The sequence below is a fragment of the Phyllopteryx taeniolatus genome, chromosome 15 (assembly GCF_024500385.1).
Source record: "Phyllopteryx taeniolatus isolate TA_2022b chromosome 15, UOR_Ptae_1.2, whole genome shotgun sequence".
Lineage (NCBI taxonomy): Eukaryota > Metazoa > Chordata > Actinopteri > Syngnathiformes > Syngnathidae > Phyllopteryx > Phyllopteryx taeniolatus.
Window position 1 is genome coordinate 4,188,590 of NC_084516.1, and position 12,310 is coordinate 4,200,899.

Sequence of the window (12,310 nt, forward strand, 5' to 3'; positions counted from 1 at the left end):
TCCTTCAAAATAAACCCCAAATCCGAATGCTGCTTTCTCCTGCCCCTTGTATTTTATTTTGTAGGGTCCAGCATTCCCGTTAGATTTCATTGCAAGGGACGCATCGTTTCCACTCGGCTTTATTCAGAAGGATGACGCATTCGCATTCAGGTTTATTTTGAAGGACATATATTCCCATTTGGTTTTATTTTGAAGGATGCAGCCTTCCACCATGACTCCCCCTCCTCGCAAGCGGTGGCGTTGCTTTTATTTTGAAAGGAAAGCGGAAAAGACGCTCCTAGCATGTCGGCCAGCTTTGCTCCAATTGTCAACGCAACGGAAGGGACAGCCGGGACCGGACAACGATCGGACCATCGGGGACGAATAAATCACTTTCAATGTCGACGTTGGGGACGTCGTAATGGACGTGCGATAGCTCGGTACATTTAGGTGGCGCTTTAAAGCTTGCCGGTGGAACTTAGCGGAGTTGTTGTGTCGCGGAGGAAAGTTACGTTTGTGTCACGCGCAGCGGGAAAAAGGAGGAGGAGGAGAAGCCATGGAGGGCCACCGATACGTCCCGGAGGACCGCGGCGGGTCGGCCCTGGAGAAGAACCCGGCCGACCTGACGGTGATGGACGTGTACGACATCGCCGCGGCGGTAGGCCACGAGTTCGAGCGGATCATCGACCAGTACGGCTGCGAGGCTCTGTCCCGCCTTATGCCGAAGGTGGTGAGGGTGCTGGAGATCCTGGAGGTGATGGTGAGCCGCCACAGCATCGGCGGACCCGAGGCCGACGAGCTGCGCCTGGAGCTGGACGAGCTCCGGCTGGAGAGGACCGAGAGGCTGGAGAAGGAGAAGAAGCACCGGAAGGTAATACAATGGACCTCCGTTATTCGCGGGTGGGGTGGGGGGGGGGGGAATAAGGGACCCGGCCGGACCGCAGATAATGGACGTCCGTTATAATTGCATTTCATTTAACCCAACGCCAATTCTTGAATAAGCATTGATAAATTGCCAATAAGCATTTTCGGGGTTGAGTAGCCTCACATTCAATCATCACCACCGAGCCCCCTCTCAAAAGTAGTGCTTTGACACTAGTTTGTGGCATCTAGACGCAATGCACAAACTACTTCATATTTATGACAAAGAAACTTTAGGGACTTCTGCAATGTTATTTTAACACAAGAAGTCACCACAGAGTCAGCAAAGATGACAATACTAGACATTTAGGCTTTGTTTGTTTCCATACAGTATATCTTATAAAGAAATGATATACATGTATTTTACTTTTGTCCGAAGACACGTAAGACACGTCAGTGTCGTATTTTATTTTATTCACAGAAGAGCTCGGTGTACTTAATATTGTGGGATTTACTACTCCCCTTGGATAAAATGTGTCTCGTTACTGTTTTAAGTAGATTTTTTTTTTTTTTACATTAAAGTCGACCTTTTTCTCCTCCATTGTTGTCATTTGACGGTGTGTTTTGTTTTTCCGACTATTCTGTACTATTTCATAAAAAAGACCGGTCCTAAACAATGACAGAAGAGCTGGTTCTGTGCAGTGGTAAAATCAATGAAAGATATAAAGTATAGTGTAAAGTAAAACCGTAGGGGCGCTAGAACTGAACCTCGGGGAACACCAGGTAGTGAAAATGGGTTCATATGATGCAGTATGCCCCTTTTCCACTGCATGGGACCGATTCAGCACGGCTCTACTCGCAACATTACTCTCTTTCCTTTGTAAAAGTAGGTACTATTTCTAGTATCTGGTTCCAAGCGTGTCAAGCATATACTATATTGGCAATAAACACATATGCTCGTGTTAGCTTAACTGTCGTATTATACGCCACAGTCTCCACTTTGCTGCAGTACTTTTTTTTAAACATTTTTTCTGGCTGCCCCAAGTCTGTTGTCAGTTAAAATTAGTTTCCTTCCTCATTCTCCTTCATTGTTCGTTCCCAACGAGAATTCAATGTGGTGTGCTTTTCCCTCCTTTCTCTAATTGTCTCCATCCATCCATTTTCTGTAGCGCTTTTCTTCACTAGGGTCGCGGGTGTGCTGGAGCCTATCGCAGCTATCTTCGGGCAAGAGGCAGGCTACACCCTGAACTGGTCGCCAGCCAATCACAGGGAACATATAAACAAACAACCTTTCCCACGCACATTCACACTTACGGGCACTCTAGAGTCTTCAATTAACCTACCATGCATGTTTTTGGGATGTGGGAGGAAACCGGAGTACCCGGACAAAACCCACGCAGGCACGGGGAGAACATGCAAACTCCACACAGGCGGGCCGGGATTTGAACCCCGGTCCTCAGAACTGTGAGGCAGATACGCTAACCAGTCATCCACCATGCTGCCGCCCTTAGTCCCCTCTTGGATAAAAGTTGTCTCCCTACTGTGTAAATTAAATCAGGAGAGCCATGTTCTCCTTGAGCCTGTCGGGAATTGCTAGTATGGTTTTAATTCCCACGATTTTCGCCACTTAAATGTACCATTAATGTAGAATAGTAGGGGCCCTACAATTGAACCTTGCAGAACACCATAAGCCAAACGGTTGCTATTGACATTTTGTTTTGAATTGCGGTTCAGGAGCTGGAGCTGGTAGAGGACGTGTGGCGAGGCGAGGCTCAGGATCTGCTCTGCCAAATTGCTCAACTGCAGGAGGAGAACAAGAGCCTCCTGGACAATGTGTCCACGCGAGACCCCGTGAGTGAGGACGAGCTGCAGAGGAACGAGGGTGAGTGAGTGTGCACAGTCTTTAGAAAACTAAAACTAAACTCGTTCATCCAGGACAGCACATTGTTGTATTTTATATTTGTCATCTGTTCACTCCTTGAACTGTGGTGTTGGCCTTGAATGGGTACAAATGAAAATATACTGTAATATTTTTTCATCATTTTTAGGGAAGTTTTGTTTTTCACTGGACTACTTGGCTCAAATAACATTGGTTCCTGATGGCATTTTGTCACTCCAAATTTTGTAGTTTTTCTTTTAAATAAAAAATACAAACTATTTTCCTTCTCAAAGGTTTTTGGGAAGTGTTTTCATGTTTTAAAAAATATGTATTTGGTAATAATTAGCCTAATAGCATAGTTCCCTAAGTCATATTTGAACATTTTTGGAACACATGAAAAAACACAATTTACAAAGTACTTTGGTATTTTTTTGTATTGATTTGGTAACCGTGAGTTAAAAATAATAAAAAGTTATGCTGTTAGGCTAATGCTTTTTTGACGATATATTTGTCACTCACCAATGACGAGCATGTATCTCTGAATTTTGTGGATTTTTTTTATTGTCCTTTAGCCAATGGCATGCATGCATGTAATTTTGCAACTTTGCGAATTATGTTTTTGTAGTTTTTTTTTTGTTTGCATTTTTTCAGGTTTCATATTAGGCCTTCAAAGGAAAAGAATACAATTTATATTTTTACTGCAGTTTTAAGGATTGTTTTCAAATTTGTTTAAATGCATATTTTATATTTCTACATATCTTCGATAATAATTATTATTAATATTCTATATTTGTAACCAAAGGTTGTGACTTTTTTTTGTGTTAATTCAAAATAAATATAATATTTTTAACTGCTGTTCTTTGGAAGTTTTTTTCACCTTTTTGAAAATGTATTTCATATTTAGATTTTATACGTTTTTATTTATTTCGTATTATCATTCTTTTATTTCTGTCTCTGGACATTTCTGGGCTCATTATTGGGTATTCATATTTAAATTATTTGTATTCAAGAAGGGAAGAATGAAGATGTGGTTTTTGGTGTGTGCACAATCACAAAGGAAGCCTTCTCTTTGCTGCTTGTACACAGAGGCCGCAGTCAGTCTTGAGCACACACACTAGCCTCAGTGTTCACACACATATAAACACCTGCTACACACACGCTTTCGGCACACTAATGTTGACATGGTTTCAAATTATTCCGGTGTGGTAAAGTCAACCAGGGTTGAGATCTTGATTAGATTGAATGACATCTTGATGTGCTAAAACAAGGGACAACTTTTAGTTTTTTGTTAATTAGTTCACAACGTTGGCAAAGCTATGGGGACATGTCAGTATATGCTGTATTTATTTGAGGAAATGTAATATTTACTGTGGCTGTCTTGCACTTTTCAAATAATATGCTATATGCTGGACATTCAGTATATCCCGTAGTCATTTGAGGAAATTCGGTGTATACGTATTTATTTGAGAAAATCCAGTATACATACTGTATCCTTAAGAAAATACAGTACATATTGCATTTCCTCAAATAAATGCGGTATATGCAGCATATACAGTATATACCATTTATTTGAGGAAAACCAGTATATACCATATTTCCTGAAATGAATATGGTGCAGTGAATTTCCTCAAATAAATATGGTATATAATGAATTTCCTTTAATAACGTCATGTAGTCAATAAATGCTTCCCACATTTACAGTTGTGTAAACAAACGTCTTTTTGTTGTTGTTAACATTAGCTAATTGGGCATTTCTTTGCTAGTCAGTTCACAATGTTAGCAAAGCTATGGGAACACTTCGTTGTGCCAAGTTATCAATAATATATATATCAAATTGTCAATAAACATACATTTTTACTTTTTGCAATTAAGTATATTTCATAGTCTTAAATGAAGCAGTTGAATCAGTACTTCTACTTTTTACTGGAGTATTTTTGTCGCCCGTGCTTATGGCAGGCATGAGCGAGCGTGAGCGTCAGGTGATGAAGAAGCTGAAGGAGGTGGTGGACAAGCAGCGGGACGAGATCCGAGCCAAAGACCGCGAGCTCACGCTCAGAAGCGAAGACATCGAGGCGGTAGGGCTCCAAAAACAATCACGCCATGTCAACTTTTTGTTTACAACTGCGGCTGGCTTTCCGATAAACACAGTTTTTACAGAAGAAACCCAAAACACATATTTTCTCTATTAATTGTTGTCTGAAGTGTTCTGATTTTATATTATATATATATATATATATACACACACACACACACTACAGTGAAAAAGTATTGGCCCTCTTCTCAAATTCTTATATTTTTGCCTGATTTCACTTGTTGCTGAGAATGGCCCAACCAATTATTAGGTTTAGGGGGCCATTACTTTTTCATACAGTTAACTTTGAATAGGTTTTTTTTTTCCTTAATAAATGAAATCACCATTTAAAAAGAGCATTTTTTTGAGCTTATATTTGTCGGATATTTACATTTGTTTGATGATCTTGAACTTCATTTTTTGGGGAAACTATGCAAAAATATAAGAATTTGAGAAGGAGACCAATACATTTTCACGGCACTGTATTAAAAAAAAAAAAACTAACCATGTTATATTATTTCATATACCGTATTAATAATATATATAGAAATATTTGATAATACATCTTTAGATAAGTTAATATAAACACATAATATAGAATAAAAATGTAATGTAAAATACTTGACAATAAATTGTATTAATTCATAATTGTATGGAAATACCATCTTATGAAATTCTGGATTAATATTTTTCAATTAAATAACACAAATGTGCACATAGTGCTTCCTGTGTGTATTTCACTGTACTGTATTGACTATTGGGGCCTGGAGGGTTGTAGTTTTTCCATATGAACTACAAATATGGAGGTGAAACCAAATTTCCCCCGTTCCAGCTCCAGCAGCAGCAGTGTCGTCTCATGAAGATCAACCACGACCTGCGCCACAAGATCTCAGTGATGGCGGCTCAGGGCAAAGCGCTGATCGAGCAGAAGGTGGAGCTGGAGGCCGGCGCGCAGACCCGCGGTCAAGAAGTGGGAGCCCTGCTGCAGGAAGTGGCGCGCCTAAGGGAGCGGCTGAAGGGCAAAGCCCAGGGAGCTCCGCCTCAGCCCCCCTCGCCGGCAGAGGTAACCCGCACCTCCCTTGCGTACACGCCAGAATATTGTTTTTCAATTGGACAATAAATGCCACCCTTAATAGATGCCTCTCTCATCTTTTATAAATAAATGCTTACTTGTAATATTTGGGGGCATTAGGTATTTACTATATTTATTCAAATATATATATATTTAAGAAATTCTGTATTCATTCACGTACTCCATATTTATTTAAGGAAACGTATTCCATCTTTGTTATTGCTGTGTAACTTGCTCATAAAAAAAACCCAAATCTGTCGTTCACACGTCAATCTTCTTAACCAGCGCGAAGCTAAAGTTGTGGCAGGGGCGGAGGGTTGGTGGGAGTCCACGACCCCCCCGCCGCCCCCGTCACCGCCGCCCAGCTCGCTCAGCCCCGACGGGCCTGACGAGGACGAGGACGACGAGGCGGCGTTGCTTTGGGTAAAGCAGCCTGACCACCAACACTGGGATGATGATCAGTGACTGCATGGTGTGCAACTAACGGTCATGCCGGGACAGGGGTGTGAAGTTTCATGCAGCAACATCTCGCTTGGTTGGGTTCTGTGTGAAATTTCAAAGTGGTCATGGCTCGGATGATGCCATTTGGCAAGATCACTGTGTGACAAAAAGCTTATGACTCATTAAGATTTCCTCAAATAAACGCCTTAACTCAAATATAGAAAATCACATACCTCCCTAAAAACAGACACACACATTACACACTGGCACAACACACTGACACACTTTACAATACAATATTCTGAAGTATTAAAATCATATTAAAATTTGTATCAGCCTTAGTAGCATATCTATCTCTCTATTAAATACCTGGCGCTCTGCAATCGAATAGGCCATTGTTTGAGGAACTCGGCCGTGTGTTGTTTGCTGAGTGCAGTGAGCATCAAACAGGTTATGTCCAAGAATTAATTTGGGAGGAAAAAAAACATCTAAATGATATGAAAGGCAAACAATGAGGCGTGCTGTGTTGTGCCACCAGGAGGCCATGTGCGATGAAGACATGCCTGCTGTGTACCAATATTTCACCAAGGTATCAGCATTTCCTGTCTCGCCTATGGAAAGCCCTTTAAGCATTTATTGCGTATCCTTGATACCCGTTTTGAGGTCCATGCACTAGTACGCTCGTTGTCCTCACTAGTAGAGCAATTCAGTGCATTCGTAGAACGACTAGGGTGCACTAGTACAGTGTTGCTCAAAATGTTTCATGAAGTATCACCTAAAAAAAAAAACTATAATAAATACTTGGCTCTCCAAGTACCACCATTTAAATACAGTAGCGTAGTAGGCCCCGGTGTTCATCAAAAAACAAGGCAGAAATATAGGAAAATGAAATAACTACTTGAATGGCTCAATTAAAATGCATTACACATAAAAGTAAAAAAAAAAAGACTATACTTAAATGTTCTTAAAAAATAAATGCAAATGTATTGTCCCTAAAAGTTAAATACAACTGAACTGTACTTAACAAATGTACTTTGATGGATTTAAAAAAAAAAAAAAAAAGTTTGAGCTACTTTATTTATATTATGCAGTTTGAACATTTAACAGTGATTCTTTCACATAAAACTAGGGGGAGCCCGAGTACCACTAGTGGTACTTGTACCACACTGAGAACTACTGCACTAGTAGAATGACTATATACTACTAGTAAATTTTTTTCCAAGACCAGCGTACTAGTACATAGACTTTAGGCTGGATATCAAGTATATGAACTAAATGCTCAAATGGCTTTCCATGCCCACTCCGTTCTACTCACGTCACTACCTCTAAGTGATACATAATCGTCTCTCCTCTCTCAGGAGGCTTTGTGCCAGGAGGAAGAGACCACTACGGAGATCCCGGACTCCAAGGACCCCAACCGGGCCCGGTTCACCCTGCAGGAGTTGCGGGACGTTCTGCACGAGCGCAACGAGCTCAAAGCCAAAGTCTTCCTGCTGCAGGAGGAGCTGGCCTACTACAAAAGGTCCGCACATGACGACATCATTTACGTTAATATTCATAACGTGCTTATAAGATGTAACTAAAACGGACTTGTAGCGACGAAATGGAGGACGACACGGCCGCTCCCAGTCCCGAGCCCGAACCCAGGACGAGATCGCGTTCTGCTGTGCAGCCAGAGTCCGGAATCAAACGCCTGTATGTTGTGTACACAATCACGCACACACACAAAATGCTCACTCTCTCTCAAACACAAACACACTCACATTAAAAAGCACTGACACACAAACACACACAACACACTCACACAACAAACACGGTGACACCCACATAGTGTAACACAATCACACACATCCAAAACACAGACATACACACACACAGTCTTGCTCTCGCTCACACGCAAAGACCAAATTCAGAGCCGTACCATAGGACCTGGTATTCATCGACCTTGAACAGCAAAACAGAATGTGTGCACTTTCACAGTGACGTACCAATGTCAATTAGATTGTATTTAAAATACTAGAAAAATCCAACAACGGGGCGAGAAATGGGAGTGTGTGGTGTTAAACCTCGCACCCGTCCGTATCCAGGCATTGGGAAACGTGAGCCTTTGTGGTTGGTTTTGTCAAGATGAAGACTTTGACAAGAGTCCTTGTCGCCCCCCCGCCCTGCCCTGCTCTGCTCTGCTCTGTGTGACAGGATCTTCACGGCCTTCATGCCCATGGTGGCGGCGGGTTTGATCCGCGATGACCCCACTTTACAGCCTGCCAGAGGCTTCGCGTCACTCGTATGAGCCGCTATTTTTCCACCCTAACCTCCTTTTTAATACCAACAAATCCCAGTCGGCTAGCTTAACAATGGTAATGGTGTGACTTGACACTAAGAACTAATATCCATTTCCGCAAAGATGTTTTCAACGCTTTGAAAAAGCTCTCGGGCAAAATCTCCAGGAAGAGTTTGTAATGGAAATGGCTAAGATGACTTCAAAATTGCAGACTTTGTCTTTTCAAGCATGGTTTTTCGATCTGTTTTTGTGTCTACTCATGATAGACATGCTGACCAAACTTCATGTTCTTCAGTGAAACTAGCTCTGACCTTGTGGCGGTGACCTTTTAGCATTTCCTGTTTTATGGCGAGTCATTAAACTTTACCGCCCACACGAAATGACGAAAACACAAATTGTCACCAATTTAGTGTTGCCTATCTGTCTGGCATTCAGGATTCAAGTTTGGTAGTAGTCGGACCAAATCTCTAGGATAGGTTTGCCTTCCAAGACCCCTGGAATTCTCCAAAATGATCCTAAAATGGCTGACTTCCTGTGTCTTTTCAGGCATAGCTTCTTGAGGCTTTTTGTGGGTCTACTCATGATAAACATGTTTACCAGATTTCAGGTTGCTAAATGGAAATAGGCTTTGGGGGTTGAATTTTCCCAAAACTCTTGATAGCCCTGGAAATGGCCAAAATGTTCCCTTTGAACCAGAACAGCTTACTCTGTGTGTTTTCAGGTGTTGTATTTTTTTGTTGGTCTACTCATGATACACATCCCTACCAAATTTCATATTGCAAAGTAAAACTGGCTTTGAATTCTGGAAGGTGCTTCTGAGCCTAAATGGCTACTTCAAATCAAAATAGTTTTCCTGTCTGTTTTCAGGCTTCTTGACACTTTTTGTGGTTCTACTCATGATAAACACACCTACCAAATGGCATGTTGCTAAGTGAAGCGGGCTTGCGGGGCTGAATTGTCAAATAATTCTTTCTTTTTGTTCTCAGGTTTAATTTGTTTTCCCGTGACAAGCAGCGGAGTTGGCAGAGGGGCAACACACACGACGACGCGTTCACCGAACAAGCCCAGGAGGCCTTACCGCACTTTTAGCCGCCACATCCAAGACAGCCTTCCCCGCAAAAAAAAAACCATTTTATTTTTGCATGTCCCCTATGAACTGATTTCTTTAGGTGTAACCATGACATACGGTATGCAAATGAGGCATTATTTAATTTAATTCCCTGTTGTTTATACTTACGGCGCTGCAAAGATAGAAGGGGAAACACTGAATTCAGGGTTGGGGAACCTACAGCCAATCAGAACATGTAACGCCAGCCAAACATGCAATTCTTAGCAACAAAATAAAGCTATCACTTTGTAGGAGTTCCCAAAGTACGAACCCTGGAATTCACCGTGAAATGACAGCTTCAAACCAAAGTGTCCCGACTTTCTCTTCCATTCCGATTATGGATCCTTGAGACTTTCTGGTCCTGGGCGGACCTTCACCGGGAAAGCACTTAAAAACAATTGGTGCATTTTCGTGCATTTCGAGGTCCCCCAAATAAGGCTGAAGTGATTCTAGGAGCAATCGGACAAAATCTCTGGGCGGAGTCCATCTGAAGGACCGCTGGAAAAGTCCGAAATGAGCCTAAGATGGCCGCTTCAAAACCAAAATGGTTGACTTTGCGTCTTTGTGGGCATGAACTCCGCACTGAAGGGAAAATATACATCAAACTCCTATCAACACTACCAGCTGTACAGAAGTGAGGATTTTGAACACTGTGTGATATTTTAACCATTCTAATGACTCATGAATATGGCCTTGTTTTTGACTTTGACTTATTTTTCTTTCTTTTATTTTCACTGTTTTGAGGAGCCAGATTTCTGCTTTGTGGTGCGGGAAGTACTTTTTTTTTTCCCGACAATAATAACTGCACCAGCAGTTTTAAGCCTGACTGGAATTTCAAATGCTATTTTTAGCGCACTGAATATTTGTAATCTATGCAAGCTGCAGAGGGAAAGAAAATGTTATTTTTTTTATTTTTCCATGGAAAAAAAGGAAACCCAAGTGAAATGTTATTTGCATATGACAAGTTTATTACTAAAGCCCAGCATTAAGACCTATTGGCTGCTATAGCACCTATGACGACATCCTAAAATGGCGGCTATTATTGCAACAAGTCAATGTAAAAAAAGAATAAAAAAACATATTTAAGGAGAGTCAGGCGATGCTAATGGGATACTTGTTTCTTAAAAATCCAGAAATTCAATAATATACTGACTATGTTGGAACATATGTGTGTTGTCCTTGTTCATGTTTCAACAACACTTCGACTACATATAAAAATAAAACTACATCCTAGACCAATGGTTCGCAACTGGTGTGACCCTGGGACCCGCATTTTCCAATTGTTTAGAACACTATAGCATTTTTGTTGTTCTTTAAAAACAGCCTCTGAAAACATGTACAGTACGTTATATGTTTAAATGCTGTTACAAATGAGTTTGACACCGCCAAAAGCATACCGGTAGCCATTTTGCTCGTTTGCCAGAGGCTGAGCTGCACTGTATTTGTTTAATTTGTTCCATGTGGGAACTTGTTACACCTCTGTACTGTAACGGAGAACCAAAAAAAAACAAGACATTTTTTACCAGGCTACGGCTAGCAGGCTTGGCTTATTTTATCTTCCCTTTAAGACTTGTGGACTCTTAACGCCTTCTCATAGTTAACTTTTTAAACCTGAAATAAACTATTCATTTTGACAATTTGCAGCCGGACTGTTTACCCTTAGCACAATTAACTGGCACAGGCTACAGCTACTTGCCTTCATTTAGCATTAAGACTGGCAGAACACTTTCCAAATAATAAACGTGTAATCGTTTTTAAAATTGTCATTTCAACAATTTGCAGCCCGACATGTTTACACGAGTTAGATGAAAATTCCATTGTTACCAAGGAGTGCTACGGCCACACAGAAAAGAAACTATATATAGCAAGAATAAGGATACTCCCCCCCCCCCCCCCCCATGATACAAATTTTAAAACAAAAAAATTCAAGAAAATTGGAATATTACGAGAATAAAATCTAAATCTAACGAGGAAAAGTCATTTAACAAATTAATTTCAAAATTTGGCCCCACTACTCCTCTTAGCCTTGTAAATTTACGATGTTAATCTCGGAAAAAAAATAAACAACACTTTTTGAGAACTATTCTCATTATACTGTGACTTTCTCAGAATTTCTTTCTCCAAAAATAGGATTTTATTCCAATTACTTCATTTTTGGAAAAAATTCAATCATCAAAAAATACGACAATTCTTCTCATCCTACAACTTCATCATTCTCATTAAGATGATGACTATTCTTCTCCTGTAATTTAAACGTTATCCTAAAAAAAAAGGAAAATTACTGTATTTGACATTATCATTGAAAAATCAAAAGATTACATTGGTTCTCATATTTTATCCTAAAAAAAAAAAAGGAATCCCTGAAAAAATTGTGACATCCTTGTAAGAGTACAATTTATCCTAAAATTACGTTATTATCCTCCTTCTAATATGACTCTTCTCCTAAAATTACAAAATTTTCAGCTCACAACTTTTTCTCACAAAAGTATCGGTACTTAATTACCATAACATCACGAGTTTGTTCTCATTCTGGTAACATTTCAATTTGTATTCTCATTCTTCTAAACTACACTATTTTCATAGGACGACGACTCTCCTCGTAGGATTAAAAAAATAAA

General features: G+C 40.5%; 1 protein-coding gene across 6 annotated transcripts; it reads left to right on the plus strand.

Annotated features, from left to right (window-relative positions):
- The first annotated feature begins 248 nt into the window (after positions 1-248).
- Positions 249-10,931, plus strand: rilpl1 (Rab interacting lysosomal protein-like 1). 6 transcript variants are annotated; one of them, XM_061798953.1, is made up of 10 exons: positions 249-850; positions 2,575-2,722; positions 4,676-4,794; positions 5,623-5,853; positions 6,148-6,285; positions 6,842-6,892; positions 7,662-7,825; positions 7,900-7,998; positions 8,500-8,587; positions 9,571-10,931. In XM_061798953.1, exons 1-10 carry the CDS (start codon positions 536-538, stop codon positions 9,574-9,576), a joined length of 1,359 nt encoding a protein of 452 aa, XP_061654937.1. In that variant the 5' UTR covers positions 249-535; the 3' UTR covers positions 9,577-10,931. The 6 variants fall into 6 exon arrangements, with proteins under 6 accessions (XP_061654937.1, XP_061654938.1, XP_061654939.1 ...); XM_061798954.1 differs by lacking the exon at positions 9,571-10,931 and having other exon boundaries at positions 8,500-8,593; XM_061798952.1 differs by lacking the exon at positions 8,500-8,587 and having other exon boundaries at positions 251-850.
- Positions 10,932-12,310: the final 1,379 nt, after the last annotated feature.